At 36.6% G+C, this 22773-nt stretch overlaps 1 protein-coding gene across 6 annotated transcripts in view; it reads right to left on the bottom strand.

Annotated features, from left to right (window-relative positions):
• The window catches only part of NUP155 (nucleoporin 155), a 66999-nt gene that overhangs the window by 43290 nt on the left and 936 nt on the right, over window positions 1-22773 (bottom strand). For all 6 annotated transcript variants that reach the window (XR_014261510.1, XM_082453690.1, XM_082453691.1 and 3 more), the window contains 5 exons: window positions 20691-20828; window positions 18377-18473; window positions 15637-15707; window positions 9013-9105; window positions 7863-8029 (listed from right to left, as the gene is read on the bottom strand). Coding sequence is in view for 5 of the 6 variants with exons in the window: in XM_082453690.1 (XP_082309816.1) it covers window positions 7863-8029; window positions 9013-9105; window positions 15637-15707; window positions 18377-18473; window positions 20691-20828 (566 nt within the window). In the remaining variant the exon portion in view is untranslated. The remainder of the gene's footprint in view (window positions 1-7862; window positions 8030-9012; window positions 9106-15636; window positions 15708-18376; window positions 18474-20690; window positions 20829-22773) is intronic.

Genomic DNA, 22773 nt, shown 5'->3' with positions numbered 1-22773 from the left:
AGGGAGCTGTGAAGGAGGAAAGGTTTCCACACACTAGGAAGCCCCTTCGTGGGCGGAGACTGCAGGTGGCGGAAGGGGGAAGCTTCGGAGCCCCGGAGGAGAGCGCAGCAACGGGGGTGCGGAGGGCAAAGCGGAGAGACTCCCGCACAGAGGATCGGTGCCGACCAGCACTCACCAGCCCGAGAGGCTTGTCTGCTCACCCGCCGGGGCGGGTGGGGGCAGGGAGCCGAGGCTCAGGCTTCGGTCAGATCCCAGGGAGAGGACTGGGGTTGGCGGCGTGAACACAGCCTGAAGGGGCTAGTGCGCCACTGCTAGCCGGCTAGCCGGGAAGGAGTCTGGGAAAAGTCTGGACCTGCGGAAGAGGCAAGAGACTTTTTCTTCCCTCTTTGTTTCCTGGTGCTCGAGGAGAGGGGATTAAGAGCTCTGCTTAAAGGAGCTCCAGAGACAGGCGCGAGCCGCGGCGATCAGCGCAGACCCCAGAGACGGGCATGAGACGCTAAGGCTGCTGCTGCTGCCACCAAGAAGCCTGTGTGCGAGCACAGGTCACTATCCAACCTCCCCTCCCGGGAGCCTGTGCAGCCCACCACTGCCAGGGTCCCGTGATCCAGGGACAACTTCCCCAGGAGAACACACGGCGCGCCTCAGGCTGGTGCAACGTCACGCCGGCCTCTGCCGTGCAGGCTCGACGTGCATCCGTACCCCTCCCTCCACCCGGCCTGAGTGACCCAGAGTCCCCGAAGCAGCTGCTCCTTTAACCCCATCCTGTCTGAGCGAAGAACAGATGCCCTCAGGCGACCTACACGCAGAGGCGGGTCCAAACCAAAAGCTGAACCCCGGGAGCTGTGTGAACAAAGAAGAGAAAGGGAAATCTCTCCCAGCAGCCTCAGAAGCAGCGGATTAAAGCTCCACAATCAACTTGATGTACCCTGCAGCTGTGGAATACCTGAATAGACAACGAATCATCCCAAATTGAGGAGGTGGACTTTGGGAGCAAGATATTATCATTTTTTTCCCCTTTTCCTCTTTTTGTGAGTGTGTATGTGTATGCTTCTGTGTGAGATTTTGTCTGTATAGCTTTGCTTTCACCATTTGTCCTAGGGTTCTGTCTGCCCTTTTTTTTTTTTTATATACTTAAAAAAATTTTTTTTCCTTAATAATTATTTTTTATTTTAATAACTTTATTTTATTTTATCTTATTTTATTTTATTTTTTCCTCTTTCTTTCTTTCTTTTTCTCCCTTTTATTCTGAGCCGTGTGGATGAAAGGCTCTTGGTGCTCCAGCCAGGCATCAGGGCTGTGCCTCTGAGGTGGGAGAGCCAACTGCAGGACACTGGTCCACAAGAGACCTCCCAGCTCCATGTAATACGAAACGGCAAAAATCTCCCAGAGATCTCCATCTCAACACCTAGACCCAGCTTCACTCAACGACCAGCAAGCTACAGTGCTGGACACCCTATGCCAAACAACTAGCAAGACAGGAACAGAGCCCCATCCATTAGCAGAGAGGCTGCCTAAAATCATAATAAGGCCACAGACATCCCAAAACACACCACCAGACGTGGACCTGCCCACCAGAAAGACAAGATCCAGCCTCATCCACCAGAACACAGGCACCAGTCCCCTCCACCAGGAAGCCTACACAACCCACTGAACCAAACTTAGCCACTGGGGACAGACACCAAAAACAACGGGAACTACGAACCTGCAGCCTGCGAAAAGGAGACCCCAAACACAGTAAGATAAGCAAAATGAGAAGACAGAAAAACACACAGCAGATGAAGGAGCAAGGTAAAAACACACCAGACCTAACAAATGAAGAGGAAATAGGCAGTCTACCTGAAAAAGAATTCAGAATAATGATAGTAAAGATGATCGAAAATCTTGGAAATAGAATAGACAAAATGCAAGAAACATTTAACAAGAACCTAGAAGAACTAAAGAGGAAACAAGCAACGATGAACAACACAATAAATGAAATTAAAAATACTCTAGAAGGGATCAATAGCAGAATAACTGAGGCAGAAGAACGGATAAGTGACCTGGAAGATAAAATAGTGGAAATAACTACTGCAGAGCAGAATAAAGAAAAAAGAATGAAAAGAACTGAGGACAGTCTCAGAGACCTCTGGGACAACATTAAACACACCAACATTCAAATTATAGGGGTCCCAGAAGAAGAAGAGAAAAAGAAAGGGACTGAGAAAATATTTGGAGAGATTATAGTTGAAAACTTCCCTAATATGGGAAAGGAAATAGTTGATCAAGTCCTGGAAGCACAGAGAGTCCCATACAGGATAAATCCAAGAAGAAACATGCCAAGACACATATTAATCAAACTATCAAAAATTAAATACAGAGAAAAAATATTAAAAGCAACAAGGGAAAAGCAACAAATAACATAAAAGGGATTCCCCATAAGGTTAACAGCTGATCTTTCAGCAGAAACTCTGCAAGCCAGAAGGGAGTGGCAGGACATATTTAAAGTGATGAAGGAGAAAAACCTACAACCAAGATTACTCTACCCAGCAAGGATCTCATTCAGATTTGATGGAGAAATTAAAACCTTTACAGACAAGCAAAAGCTGAGAGTTCAGCGCCACCAAACCAGCTTTACAACAAATGCTAAAGGAACTTCTCTAGGTAAGAAACACAAGAGAAGGAAAACACCTACAATAACAAACCCAAAACATTTAAGAAAATGGGAAGAACATACATATCGATAATTACCTTAAATGTAAATGGATTAAATGCTCCAACCAAAAGACACAGACTGGCTGAATGGATACAAAAACAAGACCCGTATATATGCTGTTTACAAGAGACCCACTTCAGACCTAGGAACACATACAGACTGAAAGTGAGGGGATGGAAAAAGATATTCCATGCAAATGGAAATCAAAAGATAGCTGGAGCAGCAATTCTCATATCAGACAAAACAGGCTTTAAAATAAAGACTATTACAAGAGACAAAGAAGGACACTCCATAATGATCAAGGGATCAATCCAAGAAGAAGATATTACAGTTGTAAATATTTATGCACCCAACACAGGAGCACCTCAATACATAAGGCAAATACTAACAGCCATAAAAGAGGAAATCGAGAGAAACACAATCATAGTAGGGGACTTTAACACCCCACTGTCACCAATGGACAGATCACCCAAAATGAAAATAAATAAGGAAACACAAGCTTTAAATGATACATTAAACAAGATGGACTTAATTGATATTTATAGGACATTCCACCCAAAAACAACAGAATACACGTTTTTCTCAAGTGCTCATGGAACATTCCCCAGGATAGATCATATCTTGGGTCACAAATCAAGCCTTGGTAAATTTAAGAATATCGAAATCATATCAAGTATCTTTTCTGACCACAGTGCTATGAGACTAGATATCAATTACAGGAAAAGATCTGTAAAAAATACAAAGACATGGAGGCTAAACAATACACTACTTAATAACCAAGTGATCACTGAAGAAATCAAAGGGGAAATCAAAAAATACCTAGAAACAAATGACAATGGAGACACGATGACCCAAAACCTATGGGATGCAGCAAAAGCAGTTCTAAGAGGGAAGCTTATAGCAATACAATCCTTCCTTAAGAGACAGGAAACATCTCAAATAAACAACCTAACCTTGCACCTAAAGCAATTAGAGAAAGAAGAACAAAAAACCCCCAAAGTTAGCAGAAGGAAAGAAATCATAAAGATCAGAGCAGAAATAAATGAAAAATAAATGAAGGAAATGATAGCAAAGGTCAATAAAACTAAAAGCTGGTTCTTTGAGAAGATAAACAAAATTGATAAACCATTAGCCAGACTCATCAAGAAAAAAAGGGAGAAGACTCAAATCAACAGAATTAGAAATGAAAAAGGAGAAGTAACAACTGACACTGCAGAAATACAAAGGATTATGAGAGATTACTACAAGCAACTCTATGCCAATAAAATGGACAACCTGGAAGAAATGGAAAAATTCGTAGAAAAGCACAACCTGCTGAGACTGAACCAGGAGGAAACAGAAAATATGAACAGACCAATCACAAGCACTGAAATTGAAACTGTGATTAAAAATCTTCCAACAAACAAAAGCCCAGGACCAGATGGCTTCACAGGCGAATTCTATCAAACATTTAGAGATGAGCTAACACCTTTCTTTCTCAAACTCTTCCAAAATATTGCAGAGGGAGGAACACTCCCAAACTCATTCTAAGAGGCCACCATCACCCTGATACCAAAACCAGACAAAAATGTCACAAAGAAAGAAAACTACCGGCCAATATCACTGATGAACATACATGCAAAAATCCTCAACAAAATACGAGCAAACAGAATCCAACAGCACATTAGAAGGATCATACACCATGATCAAGTGAGGTTAATCCCAGGAATGCAAGGATTCTTCAATATACGCAAATCAATCAACGTGATACACCATATTAACAAATTGAAGGAGAAAAACCATATGATCAACTCAGTAGATGCAGAAAAAGCTTTCAACAAAATTCAACACCCATTTATGATAAAAACCCTCCAGAAAGTAGGCAGAGATGGAACTTTCCTCAACATAATAAAGGCCATATATGACAAACCCACAGCCAACATCGTCCTCATTGGTGAAAAACTGAAACCATTTCCACTAAGATCAGGAACAAGACAAGGTTGCCCACTCTCACCACTATTATTCAATATAGTTTTGGAAGTTTTAGCCACAGCAATCAGAGAAGAAAAAGAAATAAAAGGAATCCAAATCGGAAGAGAAGAGGTAAAGCTGTCACTGTTTGCAGATGACATGATACTATACATAGAGAATCCTAAAGATGCTACCAGAAAACTCCTAGAGCTAATCAATGAATTTGGTAAAGTAGCAGGATACAAAATTAATGCACAGAAATCTCTGGCATTCCTATACACTAATGATGAAAAATCTGAAAGTGAAATTAAGAAAACACTCCCATTTACCACTGCAACAAAAAGAATAAAATATCTAGGAATAAACTTACCTAAGGAGACAAAAGATCTGTATGCAGAAAATTATAAGTCACTGATGAAAGAAATTAAAGATGATACAAATAGATGGAGAGATACACCATGCTCTTGGATTGGAAGAATCAACATTGTGAAAATGACTCTACTACCCAAAGCAATCTACAGATTCAATGCAATCCCTATCAAACTACCACTGGCATTTTTCACAGAACTAGAACAAAAAATTTCACAATTTGAATGGAAACACAAAAGACCCCGAATAGCCAAAGCAATCTTGAGAACGAAAAATGGAGCTGGGGGAATCAGGCTCCCTGACTTCAGACTATATTACAAAGCTACAGTAATCAAGACAGTTTGGTACTGGCACAAAAACAGAAATATAGATCAATGGAACAGGATAGAAAGCCCAGAGATAAACCCACGCACATATGGTCACCTTACCTTCGACAAAGGAGGCAAGCATATACAGTGGAGAAAAGACAGCCTCTTCAATAAGTGGTGCTGGGAAAACTGGACAGGTACATGTAAAAGTATGAAATTAGAACACTCCCTAACACCATACTGAAAAATACCTCAAAATGGATTAAAGACCTAAATGTAAGGCCAGACACTATAAAACTCTTAGAGGAAAACACAGGCAGAACACTCTATGATGTAAATCACAGCAAGATCCTTTTTGACCCAACTCCTAGAGAAATGGAAATAAAAACAAAAATAAACAAATGGGACCTAATGAAACTTAAAAGACCTTGCACAGCAAAGGAAACCATAAACAAGACCAAAAGACAACCCTCAGAATGGGAGAGAATATTTGCAAATGAAGCAACTGACAAAGGATTAATTTCCAAAATGTACAAGCAGCTCAGGCAGCTCAATAACAAAAAAACAAACAACCCAATCCAAAAATGGGCAGAAGACCTAAATAGACATTTCTCCAAAGAAGATATACAGATTGCCAACAAACACATGAAAGAATGTTCAACATCATTAATCATTAGAAAAATGCAAATCAAAACTACAATGAGATATCATCTCACACCAGTCAGAATGGCCATCATCAAAAAATCTACAAACAATAAATGCTGGAGAGGGTGTGGAGAAAAGGGAACACTCTTGCACTGTTGGTGGGAATGTAAATTGATACAGCCACTATGGAGAACAGTATGGAGGTTCCTTAAAAAACTAAAAATAGAACTACCCTATGACCCAGCAATCCCACTACTGGGCATATACCCTGAGAAACCCATAATTCAAAAAGAGTCATGTACCAAAATGTTCATTGAAGCTCTATTTACAATAGCCAGAACATGGAAGCAACCTACGTGTCCATCATCGGATGAATGGATAAAGAAGATGTGGCACATATGTACAATGGAATATTACTCAGCCATAAAAAGAAACGAAATTGAGTTATTTGTAGTGAGATGGATGGACCTAGAGTCTGTCATACAGAGTGAAGTAAGTCAGAAAGAGAAAAACAAATACAGTATGCTAACACATATATATGGAATCTAAGGAAAAAAAAGAAAAAAGGTCATGAAGAACCTAGTGGTAAGATGGGAATAAAGACACAGACCTACTAGAGAATGGACTTGAGGATGTGGGGAGGGGGAAGGGTAAGCTGTGACAAAGTGAGAGAGTGGCATGGACATATATACACTACCAAATGTAAAACAGATAGCTAGTGGGAAGCAGCCACATAGCACAGGGAGATCAGCTCGGTGCTTTGTGACCACCTAGAGGGGTGGGATAGGGAGGGTGGCAGGGAGGGAGACGCAAGAGGGAAGAGATATGGGGATATATGTATATGTATAACTGATTCACTTTGTTATAAAGCAGAAACTCACACACCATTGTAAAGCAATTATACTCCAATAAAGATGTAAAAAAAAAAAAAAAGAAGTATTCCCTATAGAGAGGTGATCACAATGATTAGTTAGATGAAGAGCAGTATAAAAGTACTTTGGATATACCTCTTATGAGATAGACTTCCAGTGTTTATGTACTCAGATGCTTTCTTTAACATACACTTTAAAAATTTCTAATTATGAGGCATCTAAAATGTTACAAAGATAACATCACTGACACATATGTGCCCATAACTAAGATTAAACAGATGTTAACATTATGCTTTATTTACTTCCCATCATTCCTTTATTGAAAGAAATAAAACATACTCCTCTCAACACCCTTATCCCTCTTCCATTGCTTGATCCCTAGAGGTAAATTTTATGTTAAAATTGCTGCATGCCATACCTAATTACTTTTATATTTTTATTAATCAGGCATTTATTTGATCACCATAATGACTAAATTTTCTGTTTTAAAATGATAAATAGTATGATGATATACTTGTTAATTTGTAATGTAATTTTTGTAATGCAAATTTACTTAATTATATATACATAATATGATTTCATGTTGTTTTAGAATGCCATTGTACATATATTCCACATTTATTTATTCTTTAGCTACAGAAAACATTTTTTTCTACTAGTTTTCTAATATGTCTTTGTACATGTCTCATCATGTATATGTGTTACAGTTTTTGGAGTTAAACTCCTAGTTATGGAATTTCTCATTCTTGGGATATGCACATCTTCAAGTTTTCTAGAAATGGGTAAAATTTTATCTAAGCTCCATGAATATGAATGAGTTCCTCTCCTCTCCTACCTCTTCACCAAGGCTTGTTATTATCAGACTTATAAAAAATTTACTATGTTATGGATATGAAGTAGCATCTCATTATTGTTATAATTTATTTTTACCCAATGACTTATAAAAACAAACCTCTTTTGGTTTCTCGACCCTTAAAAAAAAAAAAGAGGGAGGAAAACGAAAATGTTTACAAATGCCAGACTTACTTGGTATGCTACTTCATATAAACAGCCATCCTTTCCAGCCAAGAAAATTCTGCCATTATCAGTGGAAGTTATTGCTAAAAGGTAAGTATTATCAGTAGGAAGAGAATATAAAGGATCTGGAAGTAACTGCATTCCACCACACATACTGTCATTGAGAACTCCAGAACCTATTTTTTTTAAAAGAAAGAATATAGGAATCACTTTAAGAGCTTTTTAAAAGTTTTAAAACAATCACTGTATTATCTTCAGAACTGATATTCTTACTGAATTCATGATATGCTCAAAAATTTCAAAAAAATTACGTAAAACATACATTTCAAAATTACTATAAAAAGTCTGATATGAACAGTTTTATAATTCATGTTAAATAGAACCTACAGTATGTATATATAAAATATGTAAAATATACAGCACATATATATATAATATAGTAAAACATCAAACAAAAAAACGAACCCGAAGTATTAAATTTTGGAAAAAAGCCTAGGGATATGGTAGTAATAATCATTAATTTTTTCTTTTTTCCCCCCACCCCACCCCAATAATCATCCATTTGAGGCTCTGAAATTCAACATTATTTTACCTAAAACACTGGTAGAATGCAAAAGAAACCACTGAATGTGCATGTAATAAATTAACTGATGGCTTCTTACTTCAAGGGAAAGAATAATATGTATTTCAATGTTCCATATGTTAAAATGGCCATTCAAAAAATTAAAAATAAAGAAATTGAAGGCATTATTTAAAAATTACTGGGGCAACTATTTCTCTTCTACTACCCTTCCTTTATATTGGACATTTAAGAAATGTACACTGATATGGTAAATAAATCCAAAATAATTTCTGGTAGAGTTATTAACCTGAAAGATACCATACCTACAGGGAAATATTTTCCTATGAGCAAATAGCCCAGAAAGTTAACTTAATGAAAAAGATTAGTTTTCAATTATAATATTAAATTGGGCAACATATTTTTATTTAAAAAAACACAATATGTGGGGACTTCCCTGTGGTCCAGTGCTTAAGACTCCGGCTTCCACTGCAGGGGGTGCAGGTTCCATCCCTGGTTGGGGAAGTTCCACATGCCATGCAGGGTGTGGCCAAAAAAAAACAAACCCTAAAACCCCCCACAACATGCGGGTTGCTATACCTGTTTGCAAATTAGTATAACTGAGTCCAAGAATCACTACATCCACAGGGGTTGCCAAAACCAGGAGATGTCGTACGTGAGGTTGAAAGATGCCTAAGATAAAGTAAATATGAGTTAGGCACTATTTTCTGGAAAACACCCATCATTTAAGCATTAACAGAACATGGTTACCTTTAATATGAGCTATGGGTTAACCAGCATATGAAAAGTGTGAAGCTAATTTAGTTAATGTTGATGCTAAAACATTACCACTTATGATCATTTAAATAGGTAGATATTAGTAAAAAACCAACCAAACAAACAAAAAACCCAAATCTTAGACACAAACACTTCAGTATTTAATGACATTTAAAATCAGTGTTACAACAATCATAGTAGGGGACTTTAACACCCCACTTTGACCAATGGACAGATCATCCAAAATGAAAATAAATAAGGAAACACAAGCTTTAAATGATACATTAAACAAGATGGACTTAATTGATATTTATAGGACATTCCATTCAAAAACAACAGAACACACTTTCTTCTCAAGTACTCATGGAACATTCTCCAGGATAGATCATATCTTGGGTCACAAATCAAGCCTTGGTAAATTTAAGAAAATCGAAATCATATCCAGTATCTTTTCTGACCACAATGCTATGAGACTAAATATCAATTACAGGGAAAAAAATCTATAAAAAATACAAACACATGGAGGCTAAACAATACACTACTTAATAACCAAGAAATCACTGAGGAAATCAAAAAATACCTAGAAACAAATGACAATGAAAACACAACGACCCAAAACATATGGGATGCAGCAAAAGCAGTTCTAAGAGGGAAGTTTATAGCAATACAATCCTACCCCAAGAAATAAGAAACATCTTAAATAAACAACCTAACCTTACACCGAAAACAATTAGAGAAAGAAGAACAAAAAAACCCCAAAGTTAGCAGAAGGAAAGAAATCATAAAGATCAGATCAGAAATAAATGAAAAAGAAATGAAGGAAACAATAGCGAAGATCAATAACACTAAAAGCTGGTTCTTTGAGAAGATAAATAAAATTGATAAACCATTAACCAGACTCATCAAGAAAAAAAGGGAGAAGAATCAAGTCAATAGAATTAGAAATGAAAAGGTAGAAGTAACAACTGACACTGCAGAAATACACAGGATCATGAAAGATTACTACAAGCAACTATATGCCAATAAAATGGACAACCTGGAAGAAATGGACAAATTCTTAGAAAAGCACAACCTTCCGAGACTGAATCAGGAAGAAACAGAATATATAAACAGACCAATCACAAGCACTGAAATTGAGACTGTGACTAAAAATCTTCCAGCAAACAAAAGCCCAGGACCAGATGGCTTCACAGGTGAATTCTGTGAAACACTTAGAGAAGAGCTAACACCTATCCTTCTCAAATTCTTCCAAAATGTAGCAAAGGAAGGAACACTCCCAAACTCATTCTACAAGGCTATCGTCACCCTGATATGAAAACCAGACAAAGATGTCACAAAAAAAGAAAATTACAGGCCAATATCACTGATGAACATAGATGCAAAAATCCTCAACAAAATACTGGCAAACAGAATCCAACAGCACATTAAAAGGATCATACACCATAATCAAATGGGGTTTATCCCAGGAATGCAAGGATTCTTCAATATATGCAAATCAATCAATGTGATAAACCATATTAACAAATTGAATGAGAAAAACCATATGATCATCTCAATAGATGCAGAGAAAGCTTTCGACAAAATTCAACACCCATTTATGATAAAAACTCTCCAGAGAGTAGGCACAGAGGGAACTTACCTCAACATAATAAAGGCCATATATGACAAACCCACAGCCAACATCATTCTCAATGGTAAAAAACTGAAATCATTTCCTCTAAGACCAGGAACAAGACAAGGCTGTCAAATCTCACCACTATTATTCAATATAGTTTTGGAAGTTTTAGCCACAGCAATCAGAGAAGAAAAAGAAATAAAAGGAATCTAAGTCGGAAAAGAAAAAGTAAAGCTGTCACTGTTTGCAGGTGACATGATACTATACATAGAGAATCCTAAAGATGATACCAGAAAACTACTAGAGCTAATCAATGACTTTGGTAAAGTATCAGGAGACAAAATTAATGCACAGAAATCTCTTGCATTCCTATACACTAATGATGAAAAATCTGAAAGAGAAATTAAGTAAACACTCCCATTTACCAATGCAACAAAAATAATAAAATACCTAGGAATAAACCTAACTAAGAAGACAAAAGACCTGTATGCAGAAAACTATAAGACACTGATGAAAGAAATTAAAGATGATACAAAAGATGGAGAAATATACCATGTTCTTGGATTGGAAGAATCAACATTGTGAAAATGACTCTACTACCCAAAGCAATCTACAGATCCAATGCAATCCTTATCAAACTACCAATGGCATTTTTCACAGAACTAAAACGAAAAATTTCACAATTTGTATGGAAACACAAAAGACCCCGAATAGCCAAAGGAATCTTGAGAAAGAAAAACGGAGCTGAAGGAATCAGGCTCCCAGACTTCAGACTATACAACAAAGCTACAGTAATCAGGACAGTATGGTAATGGCACAAAAACAGAAATATGGATCAATGGAACAGGATAGAAAGCCCAGAGGTAAACCCACACACATATGGTCACCTTATCTTTGATAAAGGAGGCAAGCATATACAGTGGAGAAAAGAGATCCTCTTCAATAAGTGGTGCTGGGAAAATTGGACAGGTACATGTAAAAGTATGAAATTAGAACACTCTCTGACACCATACACAAAAATAAACTCAAAATGGATTAAAGACCTAAGTGTAAGGGCAGACACTATAAAACTGTTAGAGGAAAACGTAGGCAGAACACTCTATGACATACATCACAGCAAGATCCTTTTTGACCCACCTCCTAGAGAAATGGAAATAAAAACAAAAAAACCCAAATGGGACCTAATGAAACTTACAAGCTTTTGCACAGCAAAGGGAACCATAAACAAGACCAAAAGACAACCCTCAGAATGGGAGAGAATATTTGCAAATGAAGCAACTGACAAAGGATTAATCTCCAAAATTTACAGGTAGCTCATGCAGCTCAATATCAAAAAAACAAACAACCGAATCCAAAGATGGGCAGAAGACCTAAATAGACATTTCTCCAAAGAACATATACAGATTGCCAACAAACACATGAAAGGATGCTCATCATCACTAATCATTAGAGAAATGCAAATCAAAACTACAATGAGGTATCACCTCACACTGGTCAGAATGGCCATCATTAAAAAACCTACAAACAATAAATGCTGGAGAGGGTGTGGAGAAAAGGGAACCCTCTTGCACTGTTGGTGGGAATGTAAATTGATACAGCCACTATGGAGAACAGTATGGAGGTTCCTTTAAAAAATAAAAATAGAACTACCATACAACCCAGCAATCCCACTACTGGACCATAATTCAAAAAGAGAAAACCATAACTCAAAAAGAATCAGGGACCACAATGTTCATTGCAGCTCTATTTACAATAGCCAGGACATGGAAGCAACCTAGGTGTCCATCAACAGATGAATGGATAAAGAAGACGTGGCACATATATACATTGCAATATTACTCAGCCATAAAAAGAAACGAAATTGTAGTGAGTTGGATGGACCTAGAGTCTGTCATACAGAGTGAAGTAAGTCAGAAAGAGAAAAACAAATACCGTATGCTAACACATATATATGGAATCTTAAAAAAAAAAAAAAGGTCATGAAGAACCTAGGGGCAGGACGGGAATAAAGACGCAGACCTACTAGAGAATGGATTTGAAGACACGGGGAGGGGGAAGGGTAAGCTGGGACAGAGTGAGAGAGTGGCGTGGAGATATATACACTACCAAATGTACAACCGATAGCTAGTGGGAAGCAGCCGCATAGCACAGGGAGATCAACTAGGTGCTTTGTGACCACCTAGAGGGGTGGAATAGGGAGGGTGGGAGGGAGGGAGACACAAGAGGGAAGAGATATGGGGATATATGTATATGTATAGCTGATTCACTTTGTTATAAAGCAGAAACTAACACATCATTGTAAAGCAATTATACTCTAATAAAGATGTTAAAAAGAAAAAATGGGTAGGCAAATGTAAAGTAGATAGCTAGTGGGAAGCAGCTGCATCGCACAGGGAGATCAGCTCGGTGCTTTGTGACCACCTAGAGGGGAGGGATAGGGAGGGTGGGAGGGAGACAAAAGAGGGAGGGGATACGGGGATATATGTATACATATAGCTGATTCACTTTGTTATACTGCAGAAACTAACACAACACTGTAAAGCAATTATACTCCAATAAAGATATTAAAGAAAAAAAAAAGAAGATATGGCATATATATATAATGTTATATTACTCCGCCATAAAAAGAAACGTAACTGAGTTATTTGTAGTGAGGTGGATGGACTTAGAGACTGTCATACAGAGTGAAGTAAGTCAGAAAGAAAAACATAAATACCGTATGCTAACACATATATATGGAATCTAAAAAAAAAAAAAAATGGTTCTGAGGAACCTAGGGGCAGGACAAGAATAAAGATGCAGACGTAGAGAATGGACTTGAGGACACGGGGAGGGGGAAGGGTAAGCTGGGACAAAGTGAGAGAGTGGCATGGACTTATATACACTACCAAATGTAAAACAGATAGCTAGTGGGAAGCAGCCGCATAGCACAGGGAGATCAGCTCGGTGCTCTGTGATCACCTAGAGGGGTGGGATAGGGAGGGTGGGAGGGAGACGCAAGAGGTTGGAGATACGGGGATATACGTATATGTATAGCTGATTCACTTTGTTATAAAGCAGAAACTAACACACCATTGTAAAGCAATTATACTCCAATAAAGATGTTAAAAAAAATACACAAAAATAAAATCAGTGTTACATTACAAAACAGTTTAGGTTTATTACAATATAAAAATTTCTATTTGTATACTCATGTTCATAGCATTATTCACAATACCCAAATGGTGGAAACAACTCAAGCGACCATCAATAGATAAATGGATAAACAAAATGTGGTATGTATATACATGGAATATTACTAGACCTTTAAAAAAAAAAAGGAAATTCTGACATATCCTACAATAGCGATGAACCTTGAGGACATCATACTAGGTGAAACAAGCCAGTCACAAAAAGATAGTACTATATAGTTCCACTTATATGAAGTTCCTGGAATAGTCAAATTCATAGACCCAGAAATGAGTTTATAGATCAAATGAGTTTATGTACCAAAGCTGGATAATTTACAGTTTCGAAGAGGGGATTAAACCAAGCACAAAATTTTTAAATGTTAATTCACTCTAAGGTATCATTTAACTTTAAAAAGTATGGAGTGGTATGAGGTTTTATGTGTAATTATGACTCTCTTCATGTTATAACATCCAAAAATAGTGTGTCACGGATAAGAATAAAAGGAAATATATCTTATCTTATGATAATGAACATCTCTTTATATGTATACGTTTGGGTGTTAAATGTCAGAAAATTCAACAAAGCTTCTATTATCACTTGGTTTTACTTTCACTGATGAATACCAAGGGGCACAAAGGCCACAATTTTTTGTTTCAAGGTTCAAGTCAATAAAGCTGAAGGCACAGACCTTCTACTTAATGACCTCAAAATATACCTGATATTTCAGGATTTGATTTTAAAAAACTTGAGCTTTATGAAAACTTATCAAAGATAACACCTTTGCTGCTAAATCAAAGACTATGCCATTTCAATTCTGTACTGAAATTTACATTTGAATATAACAAAATTTTACTATTTGTTTCAGACGGACAATTAATATTTATTATGATAGAGAGCATGAACAGGTGTTGACTTGTATATGAATAAACTTTTAAATTAAGAAACAAGATAGAGAAACATACAGCTGGGTAAAGACTGCTTTAAAATTCTATGTAAAGGAAATACATTTCCAATGCAATCACATAAAAACAGTGTTTAAAACTGCATGTTTATATTTATGTGAATTAGCATAATTTCAAAATGGCTGTGACCTTCAAAATTCCTATTTAGGCCTTGTAAACAAGTAAATTTCATCTATTATTTCCTCTTGTAGGAAGTTGCATTCAAGGGATGTATATTAAATTTAAATCAATCAATTCTGCTTGTCAGTGGCTATGATAAAAGATCTAGTGTACTGAAGTTGTAACTGTAAGTTAAACAATGCTCGTGACTTCTCTTAGGATTTATTCTGAACTCTGTTCTCACTTCCATGGGCTATCAGGACTAAAAAAATAGAGACAAAAATGGTTTTAACATTAAATTCAGTAATTAGTGAAAAATGTATAATGCAAAAAACTTTAGGTAAATCAAGAAAGACTAACAAAAAGCAAGATAAAATTCAAGAATTATAGCTTAACAATTTTAAAGGCAGACTCACTTATACCATAAGGTGAGTAAATTGCTAAATATTCCTAATCACTTTTTATATTTCTAATTAGAAGTAATTTAGAACAAAACTTCAATAGGAAATTTAATTACTTAAAATATGATATCATTTAGTCCTAAAACATTTGGAATCTTATGTACAAACATAATTTAATCTTTATATTTTTATTTCTTACCAGCTTTTGGTTTCACAAGCCCCACAGCAAGAATAGTCTCACTAAGTCCATCAAAATAGGCAAGGTCTCCTCTGTCAACAGTTGAAGAAAAACATGTTATACATGTAAAGGAAAAAGTTTTATAATATTCTTCAAGACTATAGAATATAATGAACCAGCAAACAAAACTGTTTTAGTTCTAAGACTCAGGCACACAGGCCTACCTAAGGCTAAGCATAAACCAGGAAAAAGGGGAATGCTGGTCCCCATTCCAAACATCCCCCCACAAGGTTGCAAGTCTCAAGTAACAACTAACTACTGCTGCGGCAGGGGCAAGAGGACGCTCTCAGAAGAACAGGCTCACAGGAAGAGCCTATTGCTGGGGGAGAAACAGGAACACTGAGAAAAAAATCCAGCAACCCAATCTGTACGCTAAGTGCAAATTAATTCTAAAGGAATTTGAAACCTGTGGTCCACTGAAGGTAACCTCTGCAACAACAAAACCAAACTCGGCTTAACTCCTGAATTGGAAAAAGTCAACTCCCTCACAATAAAGGCCTACCTGCTAGGCTCTAGCAAAGGAAGAGACGTGCCCATTTCTAAGGATAAAGGGTATTTATTGCAGTATTCACTGTCCTATACGTGGTCTGGCTTTGAGTAACAAAACATGAGCAAAAAAGCAAGCAAAAAAAAAAGCCCCACTGTCAAGAAACAAAGCAATCAACAGAACCAGAGTCAGATGTCTGAACTATCAGACAGGAAATTTAAAATAATCAATATAGTATAGGCTCTAATAAAAAAGATGAGCAATATGTATAAACAGGTAAGGAATTTCAGCAGAGCAATGAAAATAATTAGAAATAAGTCAGTGAAAATGTTAGAAATAAAAAGCACAGCACAAAGAATGTCTTATATGGACTTTTCAGTAGACTTGACGAAAGAATCAGTAAACATGAAGTTAAAGGTGACTAGAAATTGTCCAAATTGAAATAAAAAGAGAAAAAAGAGTGGAGCATCCAAACAGAGCATCCAAAATTTGTTGGAAAACATCAAGCAGTCTAACAAAAGTATAACAAATCTCAGAAGAGAAAGGAAGACAACAGGAAAGAACAAATACTTCAATAAGACAATGGTTGAAAAATTTTCAAAAATAACAAAGACTTCAAACCTAGATCCAATAAGCTCAGAGAACAGCAAGCAGGATAAGTATCAAGAAAAAAAAATGTTCCAGACTTTGAGGAAAACTTCTGGTTGTCCTGCAAAGGGCCACACAAGTGGACAGAAAACACCTACATGGCAACCTATGTGGGGCCAGGTTTCCCCATTTTCCCAATGCTGTGGAATTACACAGGCTCCTTCAACAACTGACACAGCCCCCAGAACTAAGAACAATATTGGGAGAGCTGGGGATTAGAGAACAGTGAATTGAACAACATTACATTTCTATCATCCAGATGGAATTGGGATTTATAATAGAAAGCTATCGGAATAATTGAAATTAAGGCTAAGGTTTTTACAGAATTGAATTTACGAAGTAAAGATTTATATCCAGTACCTGTGCCTTGATTTTTTTTCAATAAACACAATGTTCAAAAAATTTTTCTTTAAATGAGTTTACTTTGAACACACAATAAGGTTGAACCACACTTTCCACGTGGGCAGGGACTACGTTTATTCAGTACTGTTCAAGCACAAAAAGTGTCTGATACATGATAGGCTCAATGTGGTTGTTAAATGAATACGTTAGAAGTCAATGGAAATATAAAAATTTCATTAAAGTGAAAACCCTTTTCAACAAAATTATTCTCACATTTATCTATTTTGTAATTTTCTTGCATTAGGTTTTCTTGAAGAGATCAATGCCTAAATGAACAGGTTCTACTCTTTAGTATAAAAATGATTATGTTATGTGTCATATAACAAACTGGGGCAACGTTCATGATACATGAAGAACAATCACAAACTTATATCACTACTATTATGACTATATACCATTTCAACAATAAAAATAGCTAGGAAAATTTCTAATTAAAAAAAAAAACATCAAACAAAAATGGTTTAAGCTACAAGTTCTCATATAGTGTCAATTTTGATCCAATGACACTGTGTATGTTTCTAACAAGTATGTTAATTACTCAGGAGCAAGAATAACATCTTAATATGGATCTTCCTCTGGTTATCTCACCCCTCACCGGAAGATAATATGATGGAGAACTGGAAGGTAAAATTTTTCTCCCAATAGCCAAGAGTAAGATCATCAGATTAATAAACTTTATTTAAGCAAGAATGCCTTGGGCCTTCACTCAGACTCTTTTATACACTTTTAATTTACACAAGGTCAAGCCCACAGAATAACAACAAAACTGTTAAGATACTTCAATAAACTAACATCCTCCCGCTCCATGATATGCAGGGAAAACAGAGGTCTTTGAAAATCTCAAACCGTCCCTCAAAGAATTACTGATAGACTATCATTATTATAGGAGTTTGGGAAATAAGACTGTTGCTACTCAGAGTGGTACCCAGATCCCCAGCATCACCTGGGAGCTTGTTACAAATGCAGACTCCTGAGCCTTAATGACTAAAACATAATCCACATTTTAACCCCATCCCCAGGTTGGTACGTATACTGAGAAGCACTGACCCGGATGTTAGAAGAATGAAAGATAAACCAGGCAGCTTTTAATGAGTAGAATACTAGTTGCAATAAAGATAATTTAAATTCTAATCATGCTAAAGCAAACCAGTCATAAATACATACCCATCTTCGTAGTTCCACATGAATATGTCACTGTCGATTGTGAGCCAAGCTCTACTGATAGGAGGGAACACGCCCATCATGCAGTTACACTGCATATCTGAGGTAGTGTGGATGTAAGGTAGAAAGATTTCAATCTCATCTTTCTTAAACTTGTTTCAAAAGATTTTGATTTCAAATGCATGATTAAAAAATCATGACTTATTCACTCTTCAATCAGAAGAGCAAATGAAATATCTTTATTTCCAATGAGTTTAATGAAAGCCATAGTGTATGACAGAAATACTTATTATAATTTCTAAACAAAGCTATTGGACCATTTAAAATGTACTCTAAATAACAAATGTAATGTTTTTGCCATTACTAACTTAAAAAAATATTGATTCTGAGTAATATCATTGGACTTTAACATTATAAACTGTTTTACTGGACCAGGTTTTCCAATGGTATAAAAGAGTGATTAAAAAAACCCAGAAAACCCAAAAAACAGGGACTTCCCTGGTGGTGCAGTGATTAAGAATCCGCCTGCCAATGCTGGGGACACGGGTTCGATCCCTGGTCCGGGAAGATCCCACACGCCGCAGAGCAACGAAGCCCGCGCGCCACAACTACTGAAGCCCGCAAGTCTAGAGCCTGTGCTCTGCAACAAGAGAAGCCCCCACTTGCCACAAGCAGAGAAAGCCCGCACCCAGCAACAAAGACCCAATGCAGCCAAAAATAAAAATAAATAAACAAATAAATTTATAAAAAAATGAAAAACAAAGAAAAACAGTTGGCATGCTAAAGTCACAGCCAGGTGACAATCTACAAGCCTCGTATAAACTGAAAAATAGACAAAGAATTATTTACGTAATTATAAGATAATGAAACAATTGTCAAAACAAAATAATTTGCTAATTAAAGAAATATCTCTTGTAGAGTACAGTATTATCAGAGAATTAAAGAATATTAAGAAACTAAGCAACGGTACAGTATATGGTAAGGTGTATTATTTATTTAATAACACTATTTTACAAAGTCTCAGAGAAACAATGAAAATATAGATTAGATTTGACTAGTTTTTCTATTTATTTTACAAGCATTTTCCCTAATTTTTCATTTCTTTTCTTTTTCTACATCACACTGTATTGAAATATGAAGCCCTTTACCATGAACAGATTAACATACTTTTAAAAGTCAGATTAAATTTTTATATAGCATCTTGATGTCTTTATTATGAGAGTTACAGACTGATTTTTATAAAAGCTTCCTAGCAAAGAACTATAAATATAGTCCTTTTATAGGGTATGCGACACTTTAAGAAAAACAAATAAAATCTTATTTTTAGAGGATAAGAAAACTCCTCTAACTTCTCAGTCTATGAAGATGGCATTAGTAGCAATACTTCAGTTTCTTATACCTTTAGATACAGATTCTTACTGTAATCCTTAGAAATACAATAAATTATAAACTTCAATTCTAACACACCAGTAAGTGTAAAAACACACCAAAAACTTTTTGGGGGGTATTTCCAGGAGAAAATACCTTGCAGTTCTTTTTTTTTTTTAAATTTATTTATTTTATTTTATTTACTTATTATTTTTTGGCTGCGTTGGGTCTTCGTTGCTGCACGTGGGCTTTCTCTAGTTGCTGTGAGCGGGGGCTACTCTTCGTTGTGGTGTGTGGGCTCCTCATTGTGGTGGCTTCTCTTGTTGCGGAGCATGGGCTCTAGGTGCGTGGGCTTCAGTAGTCGTGGCTCGCAGGCCCTAGAGCTCAGGCTCAGTAGTTGTGGCGCACGGGCTTAGTTGCTCCGTGGCATGTGGGATCTTCCCGGACCAGGGCTTGAACCCGTGTCTCCTGCATTGGCAGGCGGATTCTTAACCACTGCCCCACCGGGGAAGCCCCATACCTTGCAGTTTTATTTTAAACATTTTCAGAGCCACTTCTCAGTTTTAAAATGTTAACATACAGGAAAAAATAAAAACAAAAATCATGGGTCTTTGAACTGAAAAAGAGTGGTAGTAAAAAATTCCCTGCATAGCATTTAATTGGAAAGTAATGCCTTGCCATATATCATTCAAAAATGCAGAGTTGCTTGTAAACAATTTACTCTCCTCAATGTCCCCAAACAATTAAAATGACTCAATTTTCAACATTCAATTTTACATGAAATTTTCTAGGCACATGGCAAACTACCCACATACTTAAAATGTATTTTAAATAAAACCTTATATGAACTTATACACAATGTGCTAATTAAACACAAAACTAGAATTATAATAATGAGAACACCAATTTTTAAATTTTTTAAAGAGTTAAATACAAAGTAATAGGATACGTCCAAACTGTTCAACAAGTTCAGGTGGGAGAGGAACTCTTCGAATGGAACTGATCTCTGGCAGGTTGGGCACTGACAGCAAACCAGGTCCTTGTAGAGGATAATCCATATCTGACATGCCAGAAACAGTGGGATTATCTACAAAAAATAAAATTAAAAAAAAAGCATTTATTTAAAATAATAATGTATTGGGCATCAAATGGGCATACAGAAGTATTGCAAGCTACAAAAATATTGTGCATCTGGTTCTAAAGGTATAGAGAGAATAAAGTAGTTCTGATCTGACACAAAGGAGGCCTGAGAAATTCCAATATTAAGATGGGGTGTAATTACTGGTTTCAACACTGAACAGAAGGTTATCTTTCACAAAGACTTTCTCCATAAGAAAAGAAATGTTTAGTTCAATAATTTATAGTGTTTTCCTATTATTTTACTAATCTGAAATGGGAAAAAATTGTAAAACCGCTTTGTTATTCTCAGATAAAAACAACTGTGGACAAACAAAATACTGACTGGGGAAAAAACAGCATTTCCTTTCCCACTTAAAAATTTAAAGATTAAAACAATCCATGCCTTTTCCCATTATGTACCCACCCCCCACCTTCACACCAACATACAAATAAAGGCATACCTCAGAGACATTGTGGGTTTGGTTCCAGACCACTGCAATAAAATGAACATGCCCAGAAGTGAGTCACATAAATTTTTTGGTTTTCCGGTGCATGTAAAAGTTATGTTTACACTATACTGACGTCTAAGTGTGCAATAGCATTATGTCTAAAAAAACAATGTGCACACCTTAATTTAAAATATATTACTAAAAAATGCTGTCACCTGACAAGGCAGGGGTGCCACAAATCTACTGTTAAAAAAACCAGTATCTGCAAAGCACAATAAAACAAAGCACAATAAAATGAGGTATGCCTGTAATACCACAAAAGCAATATTTTATTGGGGGGGGGGGGTTGTGGGAGAGAATCAGACTACTCTATAAACTGCTCTCAACTGGCAACCTTCTCCTCCTCTAAAGCCCAGACACTACGGGCAAGAGCAGGCTGGTCTACAGCCTGTCCTTCCTCGTCCTGAACAAGGTGTTTTAGTTCTGACTATTTACTATTACTATTTACTCAGGCACCTTTTCAGCCTCTGTAAAGTACAAAGATGTTGGGGGAAACTGACATATAAAACAAATTTTTAAATGTATTATGAAAATTTTTAAAATTTATACAACTAGAGAACAAATGCAATCAATCCCTGTATATTGAGTATCCAGCTTCAAAAATTACCAGTAACATGCCCAGTCATGTTTCATATATGTCAGTCACCATCCACTTTTTCCCTAATGTAGTTTTTGAAGCAAATCCCAGACGTTCCATTTAATCTTAAAACATAATTTTAATAGAACGTTACACATGTTAAACTGCAGTAGGAACACAAAGGATGGAATTAATAATTCTGGTGAGGATATAAACCTCACCAGAGTTATTTCTGGTTGAGAAAGCCTTCAAAGAGAAAGTGGTATTTAATGGAGTCTGGAAGAATAGCTTGTCAGGCAAAGAAGAACATTCTAGAAATCCTGAAGAGGGGGTTCTTATGGAAAACCTGTTAAATTCGGTATAACTGGAACAAGGAGGTCGAGAATAGGATGGAAGAGGGAAAGGAAATTTGGTTGAAGAGGCAGATGTGTGTAAAGGTGGATGAGTTGGACTGGGGTCAGATGTGATGAGAAGACCAGAATGTATGGACTGCTTTTACACCTTGCTTTCAGAAATAAGGAGTATAAAGGGGAGAGTGCTATTCAGTTTGAGAGTTGCTAATAGGCCATTCAGTTCTTTTAAGACAAGCCCACTGGTAAGTAGCTGTCAGGAGTAAATACTCTTTGCTTTGTTTCTGTCTTTTCTCTGATTACAAGTCAATTAATGACTTTTTATAAATCGTCAGAGCTGTCTTTTAGGTTTACATTGCAGATTAACCTGGTTAGATTATCTTGGTTCTTGTTTACCAAAAATCTTGTTTTTATCTTATTTACTCTTCTCCAATTTCCACCTCACAAAAGGGGTCACTTTTTTTCCAGCAACTTGTG

This window comes from Balaenoptera physalus, assembly GCF_965194825.1.
Source record: "Balaenoptera physalus genome assembly, chromosome: 3".
Lineage (NCBI taxonomy): Eukaryota > Metazoa > Chordata > Mammalia > Artiodactyla > Balaenopteridae > Balaenoptera > Balaenoptera physalus.
The sequence above is the reverse complement of the archived record's forward strand: the minus strand, read 5'-3'. Positions and strand labels throughout refer to the sequence as shown.